Consider the following 20,753-nt stretch of genomic DNA (forward strand, 5'->3'; position numbering starts at 1 on the left):
AACTATATTTTGCATTTTAGTATGATAATAATATTATAATAATAAAATAATAATATTATATCAATATAAAAAGAGCTATGTTATTATGTGACATATTATTAGAACACATTTTGTTTTAATTGTGTAGAAATTATTTACAAATCGTCTTAAATCCTTTGGTCTTAAATATTTTGAAGAAAAAACTGTGAACAACTCGTATGTAATAAATACAATAAATATATAATATTAATCAGAAGAAGGATTTAAAACAGTTTGAAAAAAAAACTCTCCAATTATAATGAACAAGTGACATCGCAGCGTGGCATGTCTAAAAAAAATACGATACATTTTTGCAAAAATTGGATTAATGTTTCTGAATCATACCTCAAATGAAACAAACAAATTTTAAAATCCTACTCTTCAAATATTTTCCCAGCGAATAGGAGCGAGCACACACGAGACGTGTGATTAACGTGTGTTCTCTCACGAGCTCTTGTGGCAACATTGCAACTATGATGGTAACGAAGTTCTACTTCGTGGCGTCGTGACCTTGAGCAATTGCAAACTCGCGACGATAAAGCCCACGTAAATCAATCCAAATCATAATCGCGATTGATCTATTTGGCAACGTCAGAGTATTTCGATTTGAATTTTTGTGATATGCGCAAGATTTTCGCTCGAAAAATTCTCGTGAGAACAATTAATCGCCTCGCGCGTAGAGCTGCGAGAAAGACCATGCAAAAGTATAATTTATATGAACGATCTCGAGGGCGTTATGTCAATCCGACACGTAATAACCTTATCGAATGTATAACATCAAGACGTAATACATCGTCACTATACCTCCCTCCGGCAACGACACAGCGTCCTCGATATATCGAATATAATCTCGATATCTCGCATACAGATTTGCAAGGATTGTTGCATCCCTCTTACTTTGTTGTTGCAATTAATATTTATTACTTGATTATTTATTTATATTGATGTTCTTGACAACAATATAGTATATTGATATGAGATGTAATATTTTATAGATATGATATATAATATATTATTGGTGATTTCACACACAGATGCATCTCTATCAGTTTTCTTCTCTCCCTGAATTTTATATATATTTATTTAATTTGAAGTGCAAAAAATGTAAGACTATGAAAAAAACGGATCTTTTATCTATCATGACAATTTTTAATATATTATAATTCGACATTCGATGACGCACAACGCATTGGTCGAATGACAAAACTCAAGATTTACTCATTGTACTTACGTATTAAACATAAAATAGCTTCAAGCTTCGGAGAAAGAAGTCAAGAAATAGAGAGAGTACAATTAAAGAACGAATGTGTATACATACAGATCGCGCGAAGTTATCGAATGCGCGCGCTTCGGTCGCTTCGCGTGCGCAACGTCACGTCGCACAATGCGCGCACTTCGCGCCGTACCCGAAATTCGCGTCCGGCCAAAAATCACGAAGCGACAATTCGCCGTTGATCTGCTTCAGACGTCGAGAGACCACGTAGCCATAATACGAACCGAGAATAGCCGAACGAACCGTGTTTATTGCGAACACAAATGTTTATTGCGCGAACGAAACACACGTATGCTCCGAATCTACCGCGACAGTATCTCATCTATATACCTTCCCCTCCTCTCGCGACCATTTCAACGAAGATTTACGTTTACGTGCCAACTCTAAACAGTCAGATTTTTCTTTTAATTCAAAAATTTGCAAACTCTTACCTTCAGCGGCGTTTCCCCGTGTTCCGGTTTCCGGTGCCGTTCGCACTTCGCGCACTGCTCGCACGCACTTATCTCCTCCGTTCGCTCGTAATCCACTACTGATCCTCCCTCGTCGGCCGCCGGCGCACGACTGTGGATAATTCGCGGTCGCGACCGGCCTAGATATATACCGGTTATATTTAGCCCGCGCCGTCACCGCGTCGCGCGCCGATTGGCCGGCGGTGACGTAGCGCGCGTTCGCGATTGGCCCCGCGAATCTCTCGCGAATACGCGCCGGCGGACTTCGTCGCGCGGCCGTGCTGGCTCGGCTGGGCGCGACTCCACGTCCGCGACATTTGTTGACATGAAACTGTCAGGGAGAGTACGCGCTCCGCTCCCTCGCCGCGCCACGCACCCGGTATATTCAATCCGCGTGCGTGTCGCATTTCTTAGTAGACACTCCTAGAGTACTCGATACTGCCAGAAATGTCGGTCTTCTGGTGACACAAAAAAGATGTTTTCAAATTAAAAGTTGGTTGCTTGAAAAGAAAGAGAGAAAGAGAGAGGGAATACGGAAAGGAAATATTAATTATAACCTCTCTCTAATCGGCGAAATTAAAACGTTCTTATAGAAGGCAGCTCTTTATTATTAATGATTGATAAAATTGTAATTACCTCCACAGATTTTGAAATAATGGTGGCAACCGTGTCACACAGTTAAATTGAATAACAATTAAGTATATTAAATGTTTTAAAATGTTTATCGAATAACTACGCGATACAAATTGACTAGTCTTTTTGATGCGAGTGAATAAAGACGCGATTGAGAAACTGCTAGATTCATAATGATATCGATATCTTCATATCGTTCGAGATACCAACTTATAAAAAATCAAATAAACTAATATTACCAAATAAACCAATATAGCCAATGTTACAAATATGTTACTAAATTTAAAAAATTACATATATTGAATATATTCTTGAATTTTCTCGTCATAAAACATAAAGGCACATATACAAATAATCAGTGTTCTAATAAAATACTGCATATTTTTGCAAGATAACATAAATGTTTACCACAAATGTTTTAGCTATAACATTTTATAGAATAGATAGAATAGATAAAAAAAAACATTGATACTACCTAATTCTTCGAAATAAAAAGCCGTTTTTTTATAAAAGAAATAAACGATGCTATAAATAGATTAACGATTTTTCTATTAGTTAATAATTTTGCCAATATCTAAGATCGTTATTCTTTGACCACGACACCTTGCAATATTTTGTCTTTTTATTAATTGATAACTATCTCTATCATAACTGATTTTCTCTAATGTTCGCGATGAAGATTCGGGTCGACGCTCAAATTAATTGGATCGACGTAACCATCGATCACATGGATGAACAATACAGATTTAGCTGGTGCGATCAGGTCAGGTGGGTGGGTGAAATTTACGGCGAATAGAAGCGGTAATGAACGATCATTATTACACCGCGGCCTACCGCGTCTATTAATTTACTCGCGTTAGGCTTTCTCGAAAAGCCTTGAAAGGTGCTGCTTTGCTCGGTGTCCTGCCCTACTCACTGTTACTCTATGACTATGAAATCACGTTTCCCGGCAATATTGCATTATAAAATCGTACGCTAAAATTAGTCACAGACGATTATTATTGCACGCGCTGACATATAAAACGAGCCACGCCGGGTTGAACAGTGGCGGAGATTTATTGATAAATGATGCCTCAAGTCTCCTGAAAGATTCTTAAAAATGAGTACGGATTCCCAATTAATGATCTATTCCTAAAATAATTCATTTGAAATCGCGAAGTAAACCGATATGTTTCTCGCAAATTGCATATATGATTATGTTTAAATAAAACCTTTGATTAATGTTTTAATATAATCTTTGCAAGAACAAGAAAATTCAATGAATATATATAAATTCGCAATAACTATGAATAATATAAATCTTACAATAAATATTAATAAATTTTGATATTAATTTTTAGAGAAATTATATTATTCGCCTTTATACGCGTTTAATTTTGGCAAAAAGAGAATTTTTATTGATCAATTTTCGCTTATTAAAAAAATTATATTTTAATTATAAACAAACTTACGAAATTTGATGTCAGAGGCTCTAATAAAGTCTTTGAAACTTTGGATACGCCACTGTGAGAAAAACTGCCGCACTTTCCCGATGCGATCTCTTCTCGATGAAGATATGCAAAGTATATTGAGTAATAATGCTGGGTGGCGCATGGTTTACGTGTCTATCTGTCATCGGGTACGTTTTTCCGCTCTTAGTCAGACCATATGTCGATATGCTCCATCACACAAATTATAATAACACATGATCTAACAACCGAATTATCTTCCATATAAAACGGCAATATAAAGTTCTGCAAATATTAAAGTTATATAAATATTCTTATCTCTCCCCTTAAATCAACATATTTGACATATCTTGCCACTATTACTGTTACAATTTACATTTTAAAATTAAAATAATTTTTATATTTTTTGTTACGCTTGCAAACGCTTTTACAATCTTTATACTAATTTTTATTTTTTAATTTTCCATACAATATACTTACGTCTATATAAAATATTTATATTTAATAATACTATTATATAAAATTGTTATCATTTTATATTAAACGTCATATTCATATGTGATTAATATATGTATATTCTCTGCATAATCTTTACGATTGTTTATATATTCTTAACCTCTTCGCGTACTGAAGTACTGAACTACTTACTGACTTGAACATGGTGTTTATAGAAATTTTCTGGCGCGAAAATTAGTCGCAGGCGCCATCTCTCGTGACCCAAAGGAAAAAGCGAAGAAAACATGGCGACCCACAAGGTTGTTGGGAAATGTTTCGGGACAGTTTCAAATATTACAAAAGTCGAAATCCCGCACCCGATCTCGGTGATGTAATCGATCTTGAAAGTCCAGATTATGTTAGAGTACGTAAATATTGCGATTGACATGTTCTTTCAAAGATTAATTGCAAATATTATTTTAGGTTAGGAAGATCGAGGCAATCATAAGTGATAAACGGACCGAGAATTTCGGTCTGAAATCGGCGAAGAAATGGACGATTTACGAGTTGTTAAATATCCCAGGTACGTATAAAGATTATACTAAAAATTACATTATAAAAATTGAAATTATTCCTAAATAAAATATTGTGCATAATAGTGTTTCATGAAATATCATTAATATATATTTAATTCTGGATTAAGATCTTCTAAGTAACAATTTTGTCCTTTTTCATAAAATATTATAAATAATATTTTATATTTTATATCCTTATATACTTTTCTTGTTATTTTCAGGACTCATCTTTATTCAGAATCCATTTACACCAAACGGTCAACGATATTGGATCACAAAATGTTTAAAAGATTATTCTAAGGAGCCATACAAGTTAAATATAGATGCTCATAATATTTTAGCTAACGAAACATGGTGGCAGATTTGTTTTCAGTAAGAGAACAATTATACAATTAAATTTATTAATAGTAATAACTTTTACTAATTAATTTATCAATAATGTAGACTTTTATGTTGATTAAATGCACAATTATTTCAGAAAGATCTATATTATAAAAATTATTAACATATCTATATTATAAAAATCATTAACATATCTATATTATATAAATCATTAACATATTTGTATCGATATTTAATTACTTCAATTTGTTATCAGAGAGTCGGAGAGAGCTAAAATTCTCCTACCTAAATTACGATGGGCAACATTGGGATATCATCATAATTGGGACACAAAATTATACTCCGAAAACTCCAAGAGCGACATGCCGATGGAATTATCCAGTCTAACATCCATTTTGGCGAAAACATTAGGTTTCACAGATTTTAAAGCAGAAGCAGCAATTGTGAATTACTATCGGATGAACTCAACATTGGCTGGACACACGGATCATTCGGAGATGAACGTAGCAGCGCCACTTTTCTCTATAAGTTTTGGACAGACAGCAATTTTTCTGATCGGAGGACCAAAACAAGAAGATCCAGCCAACGCAATCTTTCTACGGAGTGGAGATGTAGTGATAATGTCGGGAAACTCTCGTCTCAGATATCACGGAGTGCCAAAGATTTTATCAGCTTCTAAAACACCGTGGGATGATAATTGTGAGGACAGTATAAGCGAAACTTTTACGTACAACTATGACGATTGGCGCAAAGCGCGAACTTACATCGCCGAGGCTCGGATTAATATGAATGTACGACAAGTTCTGGAACCAGGACAAATTGTATTATATTAAACCGCATTGTATTTTTGTACAGAAATATTAAAAATATTTATTTTATCAAAAATTTCAACTGCTTTATATATATATATATCATTTTGTATATTGTAATAAGGTCATCTGTGTCTTAGGTTATATTCAATTTAATACAAAAATTATCTGTCAAATTAATCATACATTGCATTTTATATACATCTCTCTTGAAATTGTATAATTCAATTTAAATTTTCGGTTTTATATATACATATATTGTAATAAGAGTTACATATATTTAAATTTAAATAAGAGTTATGTATATTTAAATTCATTTATATTACATTTGTTATTTTATTTAATTAAATTTTATTAGATCTTTATTATTCTTCGATGATTATTTCATAATCATGATCATTCATTTCCTTTATATCGCGCGCCATTGGAGAGACGCGACGTCACGACTTCCGGTCTCACGAGTCAGCTGATTAATCCCGTTCCTGTTTGCTGTTGCACAGTAGTCGAGAGAATGGCAAGCAAAGATAAATTACCGATTTTCCCCTCTAGGGGGTAAGTATTTTATTTTATCGAATTGATTATCACGAAAATTTTACAATTTCATTCATATATCATGTATTACTATTTTTTTTCGAATAAGCTTTCACTTTAAAACACACTACAACATTGGGTGTAACCCTGTCTTCAATTGTTAAGAAGACTTTTGAATTTTTATTCAAACATTTTAATTATCTTTTATCTCACACTACACATTGCTTTATTAATAAAAAAATATTGTAATCACAGATTTATTTATTGCATATTTTAAAGAGACTTTCAGATATTTGAGTGTGCGAATGTATATTTTCACACTCTGTTCTGTCTCATAAAATGTTTCTTTTAAGCATAAAAATCTAACTGGCAAAATTGTTTCTTACACAAAATATTTAATGAGATAATGCAATAATTATGAAAGTAATAATATCTAATATCTAGTAGTACCTAATAGTATCTAATAGTGCCTAATATATTTTAAGTATATAACATGCATAATAATAATGTGTTTTATTAAATTTATGTATAATGCGTTGTTATTAAATTACAACTAATATATTTGTATTCTAGGGCGCAAATGTTGATGAAATTTCGCTTACAAGGAGCGCAAAAGGGACATGGTTTATTGAAGAAAAAGGCTGATGCATTGCAAATGCGTTTCAGAATGATCTTGGGGAAAATTATAGAGGTATAAAATTAATTTTGTTATTAATTTTATCTTCCTATTATTTTACTATATTAATGTTTTTCCATTTTTTTATTCTTTTATTTCTTATTTTATTATATTCTATAAATTCTCTTTATAGTATTTTTTTTTTTACTTTTTCTACATTATTATTTATTCATTATTTATCTCTGCATCTTTGCTTTTTAGACCAAAACTTTGATGGGCGAAGTGATGAAGGAGGCAGCCTTTTCACTGGCAGAAGCAAAGTTTGCTACAGGAGACTTCAATCAGGTGGTTCTGCAGAATGTGACGAAAGCTCAGATCAAAATTCGTTCTAAGAAGGACAATGTCGCCGGTGTTAATCTACCAATATTCGAGTCCTATCAAGATGGAACAGATACATATGAATTAGCAGGTCTGGCAAGAGGTGGTCAGCAATTGGCTAAACTGAAGAAAAACTATCAACGGGCAGTGAAATTGCTGGTAGAGCTGGCGTCACTACAGACGAGTTTCGTCACTTTGGATGAAGTTATCAAGATCACGAATCGACGTGTTAATGCTATCGAACACGTTATCATTCCTCGAATTGAGAGAACTCTAGCCTATATTATTTCGGAGCTCGATGAACTTGAAAGAGAAGAGTTCTATCGGCTGAAAAAGATTCAAGATAAGAAGAAGATCGCCAAGGCAAAGGTACGCATAATTAATTTATTCTTCATCTATTTTAGTAATTATATATTATCTAACCTCTGAATCGCGGTTGTAGCTTGAAGTGGAAAGAGCAGCATTTATTGCAGCCGGGCACAATTTCGAGGCCACAAATCTGCTCGACGAGAGCGATGATGATGTGCTGTTTTAAATATTGTAAATAATGCGTTATAATAAGTATTAAGGTGTTAATAGCCCCCAAAAGATGAAAAGAACTTCTCTTCCCGTTGAGCTTTTTATGATTTTATGTTGTGGCACAATGACAGTCTTAATTGTATATTTTAAAGAATGTCATTAGCAGCCTTTATTTTTCCTTATAATTTTGGGAGAATAACTTTTTCAATCTTACTGTTTTTATGAAAATGAATTTTACGGGAAATATCATATGTAGCAATTTATAAAAATAAGCAATTATGTTAAGTTACATACAATAGCAATGTTGTTATTTTTTAAAAAAGTATTCCAGATATTTTAATTCTCTATATTGTGAAAAGTATTTCAATCATATATATCGCAAGTTATTCCATCGTCATTCAAATCATTTCTGATTTGTATGATGTGAGGAATTGTACAATTCAATTCTCTATCTCTATTAATTAGGGATATATGTAATAAATATATGTATATATATTCCTTTCTGTATCATTCATATCTCCAATTATTATAACATATACATCTGCTTTATTCTTATTTTCTTTTTATCTCAAGTTCTTTAAAATTTCTAGAAAAATACATAAAAAATTTTGTACAAGAGAAAACAGATAAATTATTAAAACGTAAATCTTGCTCACGTTTTATATTTCAATCAGTTTAATAAAATTTATTTTATATCAATTACAATTTGCAGATAAAATTGTTTAATACTAAAAATTATTTCGGAAAATATTTTTAATACTAAATTATTTTACTCGAAAATTATTTTAAAACTAAAAATTTATATCCGAATGAAATTAAAATCAATAATTGATCATTTCGATTAAAATTGAAATTTATCTGCTATATACATTTACAAATAATCTTTATACACAATTGAAATTCGATAAATGAAGAGCGATAGCTTCAGCAAAAATATAGAAAATAATTTAATAATATCTGATTTACAACATAATTTTAATTGCAGATGGTATCAGATGGCAGAAGGAGAAAAGGAAGGGTATAAGATTAATCCTAATCTTATTTTAATTGATATTTCATTAATTTCGTTAAATTAATTTACGAATTTTAACATGGAGCACAATCGACGTACAACTGACCCAGTGTATTCGTAAGTGAACTGGGTCGATCAATATTATATAGGAGGAGGGAAAAAGGGGTGGTTTTCCTACATGAGAGGTGACCACTCTTCTTCACTAAGGGGAGATGTTCGCCCAGCCGAACTCCCAGTATATATTTCCAGTGCGCGTTGGAAAATTCGTCCGAGACATGCCGTCATCTTCTGGCGAGGATTGCTTGACGGTTGTCGAGGTACCAGAGAATCGCTACGACGAGGCGATTCACCACTTGAGATGGAATTTCTTCGCTGATGAGCCACTCAACAATGCTGTGGGACTTTGCACGAAGGGGGAATCCCAACACGAACTCGAGCAGCACTGTCTGCTCACCTTGAAGCAGGGTTATTCCAGGATGTTGGTGAATCCAAAGGGAGCGGTGAGCGATAGTCCTTTACATCGCGAAACAACATATAACAATTATTTTATTCATTACTTTTACGTACACATTTTTTATTTTATTTTGGAAATAATGAATTACTTATATATTATTTTTATTTTTATTTGCTTATTTTTTAACATCACGATGTCTTAATAATTCTATATTTTTCCTGTAATCAATAATAATTATTTATAATTATGTAAAAATAGCTATAATTATTTTCTCTATTTTTCATAAATATTTTTTGCATTATATTTTCTTTTCATAGATATTAATTCTTCATTTCTTATTTTCAATTATTTATTTATTTATTAATAAATTGTAATTTTTATAAATTGAATAATCGATAGAACTCTTTCTAATTAATTTAATATTCTTGAAACAATAATAATTATCTTCTTTGTCTGTTGACATAACAATTTTCTTCACGCAATTACAATTATTTATTTTTATTTTTATTTATTTATTAATTTATAAAACTTTTACTCATAATATCAAGTTTCAATATCGTCATTTAGGATATGTATTCTTATCAGAATCGCTTTATCTCAGATAGCAGGAATGGCACTAAACGGTACCCTGAAAAAGGGCGAGCGCGAGGAAGCGGAGCGACGCCTCGCCGAGCTAGATGACGAGAAATTCAAGACGATCTTCGGGCTGCTTTATAAGGTGAATGAAAAGATCGATCTGTTCGCCAAGTACGACGTAGACGAGCTGTTCGAGTGCCGGATCCTTAGCGTCGATGAAAACTATCGTGGCAGAGGTTTGGCTAGCATCCTCATGGCCGACAGTTTAAAAATTGCCAAAGATGCCGGTTTCAAGGTAGTTTAATTTATCCTATATTTACTTTTTAAATCATTTTTATATTTAAATAATTTTATATATCTATATAAATAAATTTGTCTATATATTTTACGTGTACACAGACATTAAATTGTAAACTTAATTTACTCTCTATATGTTTAATTTCATCTTTTGCATGTTTATTATTATGTTTAAAAATTATTCTCAATACTTTTTACAGAAAGTAAATATAATATAAGATATTTCTGCGACATTTACCAAGTTCGGAAAAGATGTCTTTTTATCAAAGTGACGATATATATTTATGCAGTTATTTTATCGATTTTACATGTTACAACAAGATGATATCATTTTTTATTTTTGTTTTATTAATTTAAGGTCGTCGCGTTGGCGCAATACCTGCTTTACATATACACTGTACACTTTTCTTTTGTTTCAGCATGCTCAGTTAATATGCATGGGATGATTTTCCTTTTTCCCACAAGATGTATAATTGCAATGCACGTTATTCGTTTCTTTGAAAGGTACTTTTATACATAATCCCTCGCACAGAAGCAAAGAGCCAGAGTTAATATAATAAATAATTCAATATATGATTCGATTCGAATTAATAAATAATATAATGAATAAAGCAATACTGTACTAAATATGAAAAAAATGAATTACGAGTATGTATTTTGCTTTATTTATTTATTATTAATCACTCTTTCAAAATCCGTCAAAATATTAATTAATTATATTAACTTAAAAGAGCCTTTACATATTTTATTTAATTAATTATATTAAGTAAAAATGGTGGTGTTAAATTTGAAAATATCTCGATTCTGGAAAAGTGACAATAAATAAATGAAAAAAATTAATAAAATTATATAAAATTGACTGAGCCAGAGTATTAACTATCATTGTTGTTATTTCTGATACTATCTGGGTTAATATTTTCAAGAAAGATATTTTAGAAAAGTGAGATAGATTTATTTATTATATTGTTCATTCATTCCGCATTATTAGATTTATACTAAAATTTATCGTTATTTATCAAATAAAATTGGAAACGAAATATTACGCCAGTTTTGAAGTATTTTTACATCAAAACAATCATTGTTACATTATTGGATACATTTCTTCTATCTAGAAATCTTTACAACTCTTTTTGAAAAGGAGATATAGATATTCAATTTTTATCCAAATAGAATTTAATAGAGAAATAAATATCTTTTGCACAAATATACATATTGTATTAATAAACATATATTGTATTACCACAGCTATGTAAAGCTGACGCAACCGGAGTGTACTCACAGAGAGTCTGCCTGAAGCATGGTTTCCAAGTAGAAGCGGAGATCTCATACGCGGAGTTGGACAAGTCCATCAGACCGGCGCCGCCTCATCAAGCGTTAAAACTGCTGGTGAAGCTGCTGGATTGAAGATAAAAAAGAAGAAAGTTGCTCTCTCGATACAATTTAATTAAATTAAGTCATCAACACGAAAGCGCTCAAAGCGCAAAATAGATATGTGTATCATCGTCGTGTCGTGACAATAACAGCTCTGTTAATAATATGCATGTCTCAGTATCGCGAGACATGTGACGCTGTCTCATAGAATATTTACTTAGCAAATGAGAAAACAGACAAAAGTATCGCGTAGTATGTGTCGAAATGTTTTCACAAATGGTATCCGGTATTACTGCCCTCTCCATATATACGTATATGAGGAGAAAAAAATATTGATTGATTTAATGAAATAATGAAATTGAAAAATTCGATGTAATCGAGTCCGCTGAAAGTCTACGATTGTCTCGCAAATCGCATGGATTTTCCGTTTCCGTTCCGCCAATCGCTCCAATCAGGCGAAAAAATCGGAGATGTACGAAATATTTATAGATCATAGTATATCGTTTAACTTGTACCTAAGCGTTTAATGTTTAATACATTGACTGTCATACGATCTATATACGAGTAGTACGTACAGTTTGTTGCGAGATAAAAAATTTTATATTTTTAATTGTTATATTATTATTGTGTTGCGGAATGACACATACGTATATGTGCGATAAGATTCTCAGCAAATATAGCGTGACAGTCAAAGTGTTAAAGCAAACGCATCAATATAATTAAATATAATTTAATGAAAAATACATATACTAAATAAGAGTCTTCTAAAAGGTTTTCGTTGCTTTACAATTTTGACGCCTTTAAGAGGACAAAACATTTTTACATTATCGGTTCTACACCGTGATATTATACGTATATACTGCAATTATTTATTTTTTCGTAAAATAAAATTAAAAGATTGAGATATCTAAAAGGAGAGATCTTATAAAGATATTTAAAGATTATAAAAAGGATATTAATAGTCCCTTGTGCAGCAAAGTACCGATCCGATAATAGAAAATAAGAAAGAAAAAGAAAGTTGCAAAGTGTCAAACGTTATCCCATGTTTATATGTCTCACGATTCGCCAATGTCGCGTCACCGTGAGAAATGGTCCATGAGGGGGGTACACATAAGGTCTAGTTATATCTCTTCTTCCTCTCTCTTTCTCTCATGCGTACATGCAATGCGTAATGCAATGCGTAATGCAATGGTGCGAGTTGTTTTCTAACTTGTATATTTACTACATTCTATCGAAAGCGGCACAATTTTTTGTCGCAATTCGAAGTTGTTATTCTGGATTATAAGTGGGTCCATATAAATTTTTTAAAAAATTTATAGAAGAGAGAAAATGAAAGATATTTTTATCAATGTCACGTTTTGCAAAAGAGTATATATATAAAGTATATACGAGTTATTTTGTAAAAACGTCGCCAAATGCGAATTATAACGCGATTTATAATTATTTGTATTGCGTAATAATATGTATCCTTTAAAGAAAATAATAAATTTCGATTTCGTAGGAATTGAATTCATAGTACGACTGCAAAGCACTCACTTAACTTAATATTAAATTAATCATTTAGATAGATAAACATAATTTTATATACAAGCAATTAATTTTGTCAAATTGAGTTTATTTCGTTGTTTTTGTATGCATACAATAACAAAATATCGAAGTCTTCTTGTGACTTGTGTTTAAAATATGTCGAGAAAATTCTTCTAATTCGTAGAACAACAGATTGATGTACAATTTAAAAAATCTGTTCTCTCCTTTTTTTTAAACAGAATTAGCTAGAATTTCTAAGAAATAAATTTCTATTAGATATCGGATATGTTCTGATAGTGCAAATAACGCTAATTAATTATTCTAAAAAAAGTTTGTTTGATTCCTAAAATGTTTTTGCAATTTGTTTTGCTTTAATTGTAGTTGCGTTGAATATTTTGTTTGAACTCTCTGCAAGTACTGCACATCCCGAGCTCTCCTTCGGGAAGCTTCCATCTGCATGTTCGCATCGCCAAGTGCTCTATACTGCATCATTAACTTGCGTAATTTCTCCTCGTTATTCCTAGTCCTCGTGACCGGTTCGAGGCCCAGATTTTGCTTGTAATAGCGCATTAAGGCACGGTGACCTATCACCTTGCCGGAAGGTAATTTCAATTCGTAACCCTCGACGTTCAGATCCATTTTTGGTGGTTCCGCATCCGGATCGGCGTCTTTTGCGTCTGGATAGCTCAACGAATAATCATAGAACTGCATATACTCGAGTAGCATCTCCCCTTCGAATAACATCATGCAATGACCCTTATCAATCATATGCGACCTCACCGCTTCTACGCTTTGCAATTGTCTTCCTACAAAAATATATACAAATTTTTAATTGATTTAAAATTGGACTTTTTAATTGTAAAAGTATTTTTAATATACATAATTCATTTCCTTTATTTTATTTTTCTTCCAATTTTATTTCTAATTCAATTTTAAAAATATTGAAAATAAAAATACAGGAATGTACATATAAAAAGACATTTTTAACAATTTTGCAAACAGATTATAAAATTCAATCAATTTGTTTTCTAGGAACCTTCAATAATTAATTTTATTTCTAATAAATAAATTCTCTTATATATTAGATGCAGTTCAACATTCATCAAAAAGAAATTTCACTAAACAACATAAATGCCGATAACATATATATAATTTACATTATATGGTACATAGTACAAGAACTTTATTTATTTTTAATTTTTATATTTTAACTTATAATTGAAACTTAACTTTATTGCCAAATTTTTGATATAATAAAAAAAAAGCAAGCATAATAAAAAAAAATACTTAATTGAAAAAAAGGATTGAATAATTCATTTACCTGACTCATTACACCAGATACATTTGTACTCGCTATATATTTTTTGTCCCAAATACGTCAGTAAGCCTCTTTGATCAATACAGTAATCAAGATCAGGCACAAAAAACGAGTGTTCCACCATCATATGTTTTAAATTACGTGTTATAGATCTACTGTGATGGTCGCAAAACAAGCAATCATTCCTATCAATAGGATTTTCTAAGTCATCAAGCCACTCTTCCGATTCCAGGGACTCTACGTCTGAATCTGTATCAATTTCAATTTTATTCTCTGTGTTTGTCAAATCTTTATTCTGATCTTTATCAACTTTATCTTTATTTTTTTCTTCCATTTTCTTATGATTCTTCGAAACCAAATGATTATAGTACTGTTTTTCATTGCCAAACTTCTTTCGACATATTATACACTTGTGGTTTTTCTTTTCTTTGTCTTTGTTTACGCTGCCCGTGCTATAAACTGTGCTCTTTTGTTCAAATGCTTCGAGTGTAATTGGGGGTAACGCATTCACCTTCCTATGCAGATTATATCTGTGCCATTCAGATTTGTAATGTACCTTATGCGCTTCTGAATTTTTGAACATTATATGGCATGTTATACAAGTAAGCGAATCTCTTATAGGTTCAAGTGTAGGATGAATATTGCCAATATTGTCATCCATTATATTTTTCTCTTCGAATTCTTTTCTTAGTGTAGAATTAAAATCACAGAAACGCTTTTCTATAACAAAAAAAAATATTTATGGTTAAACATTTTAGTTTCCTGTTCCAGATTTATTCAAATCGAAGATTATAATCTATAAGCAATATTTTTTCCCTATTTCAAGCTAATTCATTCGAGCAAAAAAAAAAAATATACGAATAGCGAACAAAGCGAGAAATCTCCGTTCACTTACAAAAAAGATTTGATATAATATGAACGTATGGATAACATTAAATATATTCGAATAATATTAAAGAGAATATAATTGTTTTTTGCTATTAATATATAAAGACACGTGTTTTTGAGGTTAATCACGCACGCGATCTTCATAAAAAGTATTCACAGTTTTATTATGAATATTACAACTTTCTCCAATATCACGATAATTCTGAAATTTCAACTCACTTAATACACGATATTTTAAGAAATAAAATGCAGAAATATTTGCAAAAAAAGAAACAATCTTAAAAACCACGTTTAGCGAACAAAGAGAAAAATCTCCCTTTTTACTAACAAAAATTTGGGTAATTATTCAGTTTAGCGGCCTCACCTCAGATATCAATAAATTTGCACTCATTCGACGCGTTTTTGCTTAAAATGAAAGAATCTGGCAGAAAAAAGCGTCGCTCTGCCCTGCAAAGCGAAATATTAACAGTTAAAGTTGACTACTTTTGGGTTAGGATATCTGTCATACCGATGACACAAGTACTCTCTGCGGTCACATGCGCATGCTCTGTGGTCATAGTAGAACAGCTTACACACCACACACACACACGGGGGGGTGCAAGGAGGGCTTCGGCCCCCCTCCCGCACCCACCCGCCGGGTGGTGCCTGCATTGGCGTCGCAATATCCAAATAGTACATATTATGCCAGCCAATCACGAATACAGCTAGTCACGTGACCAGTTGTCGCTTCTCTCTCTTTGAGGTTCTCTGAGGTTCTCTAGTCAAATGCAAAGAGGATCAGATCTCATAACGAGATAATATTATTTTTTATTTTTGTTTTATTAATTTAAGGACGTCGCGTTGGCGCAATTCCTGCTTTACATATATACTGTACAGTTTTTCTTTTGTTTCAGCATGCTCACAATCAGTTAATATGCATGGGATGATTTTCCCTTTTCCCAAGGTGTATAATTGCAATGCACGTTATTGGTTTCTTTGAAAGATACTTTTATACACAATCCCTCGCACAGAAGCAAAGAGGCAGAGTTAATATAATAAATAACTCAACATACGATTAAATTCGAATTAATAAATAATACAATGAATAAAGCAATATCTGTACTATATATGAAGAAAATGAGTTACGAGTATGTATTTTGCTTTATTTATTTATTATTAATCACTTTTTCAAAATCCAATGGTCAGAATATTAATTAATTATATTTACATAAAAATGGTGATGTTAAATTTAAAAATATCTCGACTTTGATTGTGGAAAAGTGACAATAAATGGAAAATAAATAAAATTATATAAAATTGATTGATCAGTATTAAACTATCATTGTTGTTATTTCTGATATATACTGTTTGATTTAAATTTTCAAGTTAAAAAAGTAATCGATTTATTATATTGTTCATTTATATTCCGCATTATTAGATTATACTAAAATTTATCGTTATTTATCAAAATTGGAAACTAAATATTACGCCAGTTTCGAAGTATTTTTACATCAAAACAATCATTGTTACATCATTGGATACATTTCTTCTATCTAGAAACCTTTAAATTTTTGAAAAGGAGATAGATACTCAATTTTTATCCAAATAGAATTTAATAGAGAAACAATAAATATCTTTTGCACAAATATACATATTGTATTAATATACATATATTATATTACCACAGTTATGTAAAGCTGACGCAACCGGGGTGTACTCATAGAGTCTGCTTGAAGCATGGTTTCCAAGTAGAAGCGAAGATCCCATACGCGGAGTTGGACAAGTCCATCAGACCGGTGCCGCCCCATCAAGCGTTAAAACTGATGGTGAAGCTGCTGGATTGGAACGTCCGCCAAATGCGAATTATAATGATTTGTATAGCGTAATAATATGTATCCTTTAAAGAAAATAATAAATTTCGATTTCGTTGGAACTGAATTGATGGTACGACTGCACTCACTTAACTTAATATTAAATTAATCATTTACATAGATAAACATAATTTTATATACAAGCAATTAATTTCAAATTGAGTTTATTTCGTTGTTTTTGTATGCATACAATAACAAAATATCGAAGTCTTCTTGTGACTTGTGTTTAAAGTTTAAAATATGTCGAGAAAATTCTTCTAATTCGTAGAACAGATCTGATGTACAATTAAAAAAATCTGTTCTCCTCTTTTTTAAAAACAAAATTAGCTAGAGTTTCTAAGAAATAAGTTTCTTTTAGACATCGGATATGTTCTGATAGTGCAAATAACGCTAATTATTCTAAAAAAAGTTTGTTTGTTTCCTAAAATGTTTTTGCAATTTGTTTTGCTTGAATTGTAGTTGCTTCGAATACTTTGTTTGAACTTTCTGCGAGTATGGCACCCCTTTTCTTCGGGAAGCTTCCATCTGCATGTTGGTATCGTCGGGTGCTCTATACTGCATCAATAACTTGAGTAATTTTTCCTCGTCCTTTCTAGTCCTCGTAACCGAATCGGTTAAACTCGAACCGAGGCTCAGATTTTGCTTGCAACGGTGCATTAAAGCACCGGTAGCTATCACGAACGGTAATTTCAATTCGTAACCCTCGACGTTCAGATCCGTTTTTGGTGGTTCCATATTCGGATCGGCGTCTTTTGCGTCTGGATATCTCAACAAATAATCATAGAACAACGGAATATCATAGAGTGGCGTCGAAAACGCCTCATCAAGCATATACATCAGCTCTTCTACGCTTTCCACTCGTCTTCCTACAAAAATATATAAAAATTTTAGACAGTGATTAAAATTGAACTCTTTAATTGTGTATGTGAAAGTATTTTTAATATACATAAAATTAATTTATTTTATTTTATTGTTCTCCCAATTTTGTTTCTAATTAAATTCAATTTTTTAAATATAACAAAGTAAAAATACAGGAATATCCAAGAAGACATTTTTGACAATTCTGTAAACAGATTATAAAATTCAATCAGTATATTTTCTAGAAATCTTTAATAATTAATTTTATTTCTAATGAATAAATTCTTTTATTATATATTAGATGCAGTTCAAAATTCATCAAAAAGAAATTTCACTAAACAACATAAATGCCGATAATATATCATATATAATTTACATTATATGGTACATAGTACAAGAGCTTCATTTATTTTTTATTTTTATATTTTAACTTATAATTGAAACTTAACTTTATTGCAAAATTTTTGATATAATAAAAAAAAGCAAGCATAATAAAAAAAAATACTTAATTAAAAAACAGGATTAAATGTTTTAAATTACGTGTTGTAGATCTACTGTGATGGTCGCAAAACGAACAATCATTCCGATCAATAGGATTTTCTAAGTCATCAAGCCACTTTTCCAAATCCAGGGACTTTACGTTTGAATCTGTATCAATTTCAATTTTATTCTCTGTGTTTGTCAAATCTTTATTCTGATCTTTATCAACTTTAGCTTTATTTTTTTCTTCCTTTTTCTTATGATTCTTTGAAACCAAATGATTATAGTACTGTTTTTCATTGCCAAACTTCTTTCGACATATTATACACTTGTGGTTTTTCTTTTCTTTGTGTTTGTATACGCTGCCCGTGCTATAAACTGTGCTCTCTTTTTCGAATGCTTCGAGTGTAATTGGGGGTAACACATGCACCTTCCTATACAGATTACATCTGTGCCATTCAGACTTGTAATGTATGTTATGCGCTTCTAAATTTTTGAACATTATATGGCATGTTTTACAAGTATGCGAATCTCTTATATGTTTAAATGTAAAATGAATACTGCCCATATTGCTATCTATTAAATTTTTCTCTTCTCAGTAATTCTTTTCTTATTGTTAGTGTAAAATTAAAATCACAGTAACGTTTTTCTGTAACAGAAAAATATTTATAATTAAACATTTTAGTTTCCTGTTCCAGGTTTATTCGAATTGAAGATACAATTTATAAGCAATATTTTTTTTCCGTATTTCGAGCAAATTTTATTAACTAATTCATTCAACAGCGAAAAGAGTATATGAAAAACAAACAAAGCGAGAAATCTCCGTTTACTTTATAAAAAAGATTTATATAACATATCAACAGATAAGATTAAATATATTCGAATAATATTAAAAAGAATGTAATTGTTTTTTGCTATTAATATATGTAAAAGAAGAGAATGTGATTGTTTCTTGCTATTAACAAATGTACATATATGGTAAAACACGTGTTTTTGAGATTAGTGCCCAATGCAATCTCCATTAATTCGCAATAAGTCTTAAATTTTAACTTACCTAATATACGATATTTTAATAAATAAAATGCAATTTTTGCGAAAAAGCAAATAATCTTAAAAACGACGTGCAACGTGTTTCTGTTCTTCCCCGAGTTTGATTTTACTAGATCCACAGCCAACTGCATATCCTCCTAAGCCAACTTCACAGCCATCTTCACAGCCAGTTCACAGTATAACTACATACAGTAGTGACAGTGCTAGAAAATCAGCGAGTAAATTTTCTTTTACGCATGCGTTAGCTATAAGGCTAAGAACATGGCGGACCGTCACGTGATCGATTCACGGCTACATCAAAGGAGCCGACAGCTACTGTCACTACTGTATGTATCACGTTTTATATACTGTTTTATAATTTTATTAATACATTTTTAAAATATACTAACATTAAAAACAGAAAATAATTTGCATTATTATCTTTATCTCATTAAAAAAGACTTTGCGTAAGACGTTATCGCGATTCTTAATGTTCAAATGAAGCGCCCGTAAGGCTTACAACATGGCTGACCGTCACGTGATCGACTCACGGCTACATCAAAGGAGCCGACAGCTACTGTCACTACTGTATGTAGTTATACTGTGGCCAGTTGCAGTCAATAGTCAAGTCAAATGCAGTTCAATGTTGAGTCTCGCTGCACATTCACTTCTATTTATAGACTGGAGACTAGTCTACCCCAAAAAAGCAGGAAATAACATCTATTCCCTTTTCCTATTGGTGGATATTTTCTATTCCCTTTTCCTATTGCCTGTTGCCTGACATTGTGCAAGGGCCTTTAACCATCGAAAAAATAACTAGGGATCCTAAACGTGGTCCTGCCTTATCGACGGAAAGTGAGGTTAGATTCGACCATAAATCTATTTATTGGCTATACAGAGTTTTTTATTGTGCCGAAATTATTGTGCCTCCCCGTTTGATAATATTAATACTTTAATTGTGCAAAAGGATTTATCTATCTGCATAGTCAATTAAAATATACGTACTTGAACTCGAGTTTAAGTATCTATATTTTGATTGACTATACAGATAGATAAATCCTTTTGCA

The 20,753-nt window shown here is 31.6% G+C and overlaps 6 protein-coding genes and 1 long non-coding RNA gene across 9 annotated transcripts in view; 4 read left to right on the forward strand and 3 right to left on the reverse strand.

Moving 5' to 3' along the window:
• Atf3 (Activating transcription factor 3) overlaps positions 1-1,857 on the reverse strand; it is a 29,088-nt gene extending 27,231 nt beyond the window's left edge. Inside the window, exon 1 of the mRNA XM_083048543.1 lies at positions 1,723-1,857. The gene's annotated coding sequence lies outside the window, so the exon portion shown is untranslated. The remainder of the gene's footprint in view (positions 1-1,722) is intronic.
• Positions 1,858-4,538: 2,681 nt separating this feature from the next.
• Positions 4,539-6,058, forward strand: Alkb (alpha-ketoglutarate-dependent dioxygenase AlkB). Its single transcript, XM_083043729.1, has 4 exons — positions 4,539-4,680; positions 4,740-4,839; positions 5,053-5,203; positions 5,430-6,058. Exons 1-4 carry the CDS (start codon positions 4,588-4,590, stop codon positions 6,004-6,006), a joined length of 921 nt encoding a protein of 306 aa, XP_082899855.1. The 5' UTR covers positions 4,539-4,587; the 3' UTR covers positions 6,007-6,058.
• A 358-nt stretch (positions 6,059-6,416) lies between these two features.
• Vha36-1 (V-type proton ATPase subunit Vha36-1) lies at positions 6,417-8,521 on the forward strand. Its single transcript, XM_083048580.1, has 4 exons — positions 6,417-6,534; positions 7,087-7,204; positions 7,391-7,876; positions 7,950-8,521. Exons 1-4 carry the CDS (start codon positions 6,494-6,496, stop codon positions 8,040-8,042), a joined length of 738 nt encoding a protein of 245 aa, XP_082904706.1. The 5' UTR covers positions 6,417-6,493; the 3' UTR covers positions 8,043-8,521.
• A 351-nt stretch (positions 8,522-8,872) lies between these two features.
• LOC145942093 (arylalkylamine N-acetyltransferase 1) lies at positions 8,873-13,192 on the forward strand. 2 transcript variants are annotated; one of them, XR_014426308.1, is made up of 4 exons: positions 8,873-9,538; positions 10,094-10,363; positions 10,785-10,869; positions 11,611-11,743. XR_014426308.1 is itself a non-coding variant. In XM_083048584.1 (3 exons), the coding sequence occupies exons 1-3, from the start codon at positions 9,251-9,253 to the stop codon at positions 11,767-11,769; spliced, it is 717 nt and encodes a 238-aa protein (XP_082904710.1). In that variant the 5' UTR covers positions 8,875-9,250; the 3' UTR covers positions 11,770-13,192. The 2 variants fall into 2 exon arrangements, 1 of the variants encoding a protein (XP_082904710.1); XM_083048584.1 differs by lacking the exon at positions 10,785-10,869 and having other exon boundaries at positions 8,875-9,538; positions 11,611-13,192.
• Positions 13,193-13,357: 165 nt separating this feature from the next.
• On the reverse strand, positions 13,358-16,023 carry LOC145942106 (cytoplasmic 60S subunit biogenesis factor ZNF622). Of its 2 annotated transcripts, none has more exons than XM_083048595.1 (3): positions 15,834-16,023; positions 14,585-15,301; positions 13,358-14,069 (listed from the first exon to the last, which is right to left on the reverse strand). In XM_083048595.1, exons 2-3 carry the CDS (start codon positions 15,240-15,242, stop codon positions 13,585-13,587), a joined length of 1,143 nt encoding a protein of 380 aa, XP_082904721.1. In that variant the 5' UTR covers positions 15,243-15,301; positions 15,834-16,023; the 3' UTR covers positions 13,358-13,584. The 2 variants fall into 2 exon arrangements, with proteins under 2 accessions (XP_082904721.1, XP_082904728.1); XM_083048602.1 differs by lacking the exon at positions 15,834-16,023 and adding an exon at positions 15,689-15,795.
• A 166-nt stretch (positions 16,024-16,189) lies between these two features.
• Positions 16,190-17,385, forward strand: LOC145942128 (uncharacterized). Its single transcript, XR_014426311.1, has 2 exons — positions 16,190-16,596; positions 17,136-17,385. It is a non-coding gene; the product is annotated as an uncharacterized LOC145942128 (long non-coding RNA).
• LOC145942123 (uncharacterized) lies at positions 17,360-19,930 on the reverse strand. The gene is made up of 3 exons (XM_083048609.1): positions 19,712-19,930; positions 18,718-19,306; positions 17,360-18,185 (listed from the first exon to the last, which is right to left on the reverse strand). The coding sequence occupies exons 2-3, from the start codon at positions 19,223-19,225 to the stop codon at positions 17,719-17,721; spliced, it is 975 nt and encodes a 324-aa protein (XP_082904735.1). The 5' UTR covers positions 19,226-19,306; positions 19,712-19,930; the 3' UTR covers positions 17,360-17,718.
• Positions 19,931-20,753: the final 823 nt, after the last annotated feature.

Source organism: Prenolepis imparis, unplaced genomic scaffold (genome assembly GCF_030444845.1).
Source record: "Prenolepis imparis isolate NDT839.2.m4 unplaced genomic scaffold, iyPreImpa1.0 SCAF_1, whole genome shotgun sequence".
In the NCBI taxonomy this organism is placed as follows: domain Eukaryota; kingdom Metazoa; phylum Arthropoda; class Insecta; order Hymenoptera; family Formicidae; genus Prenolepis; species Prenolepis imparis.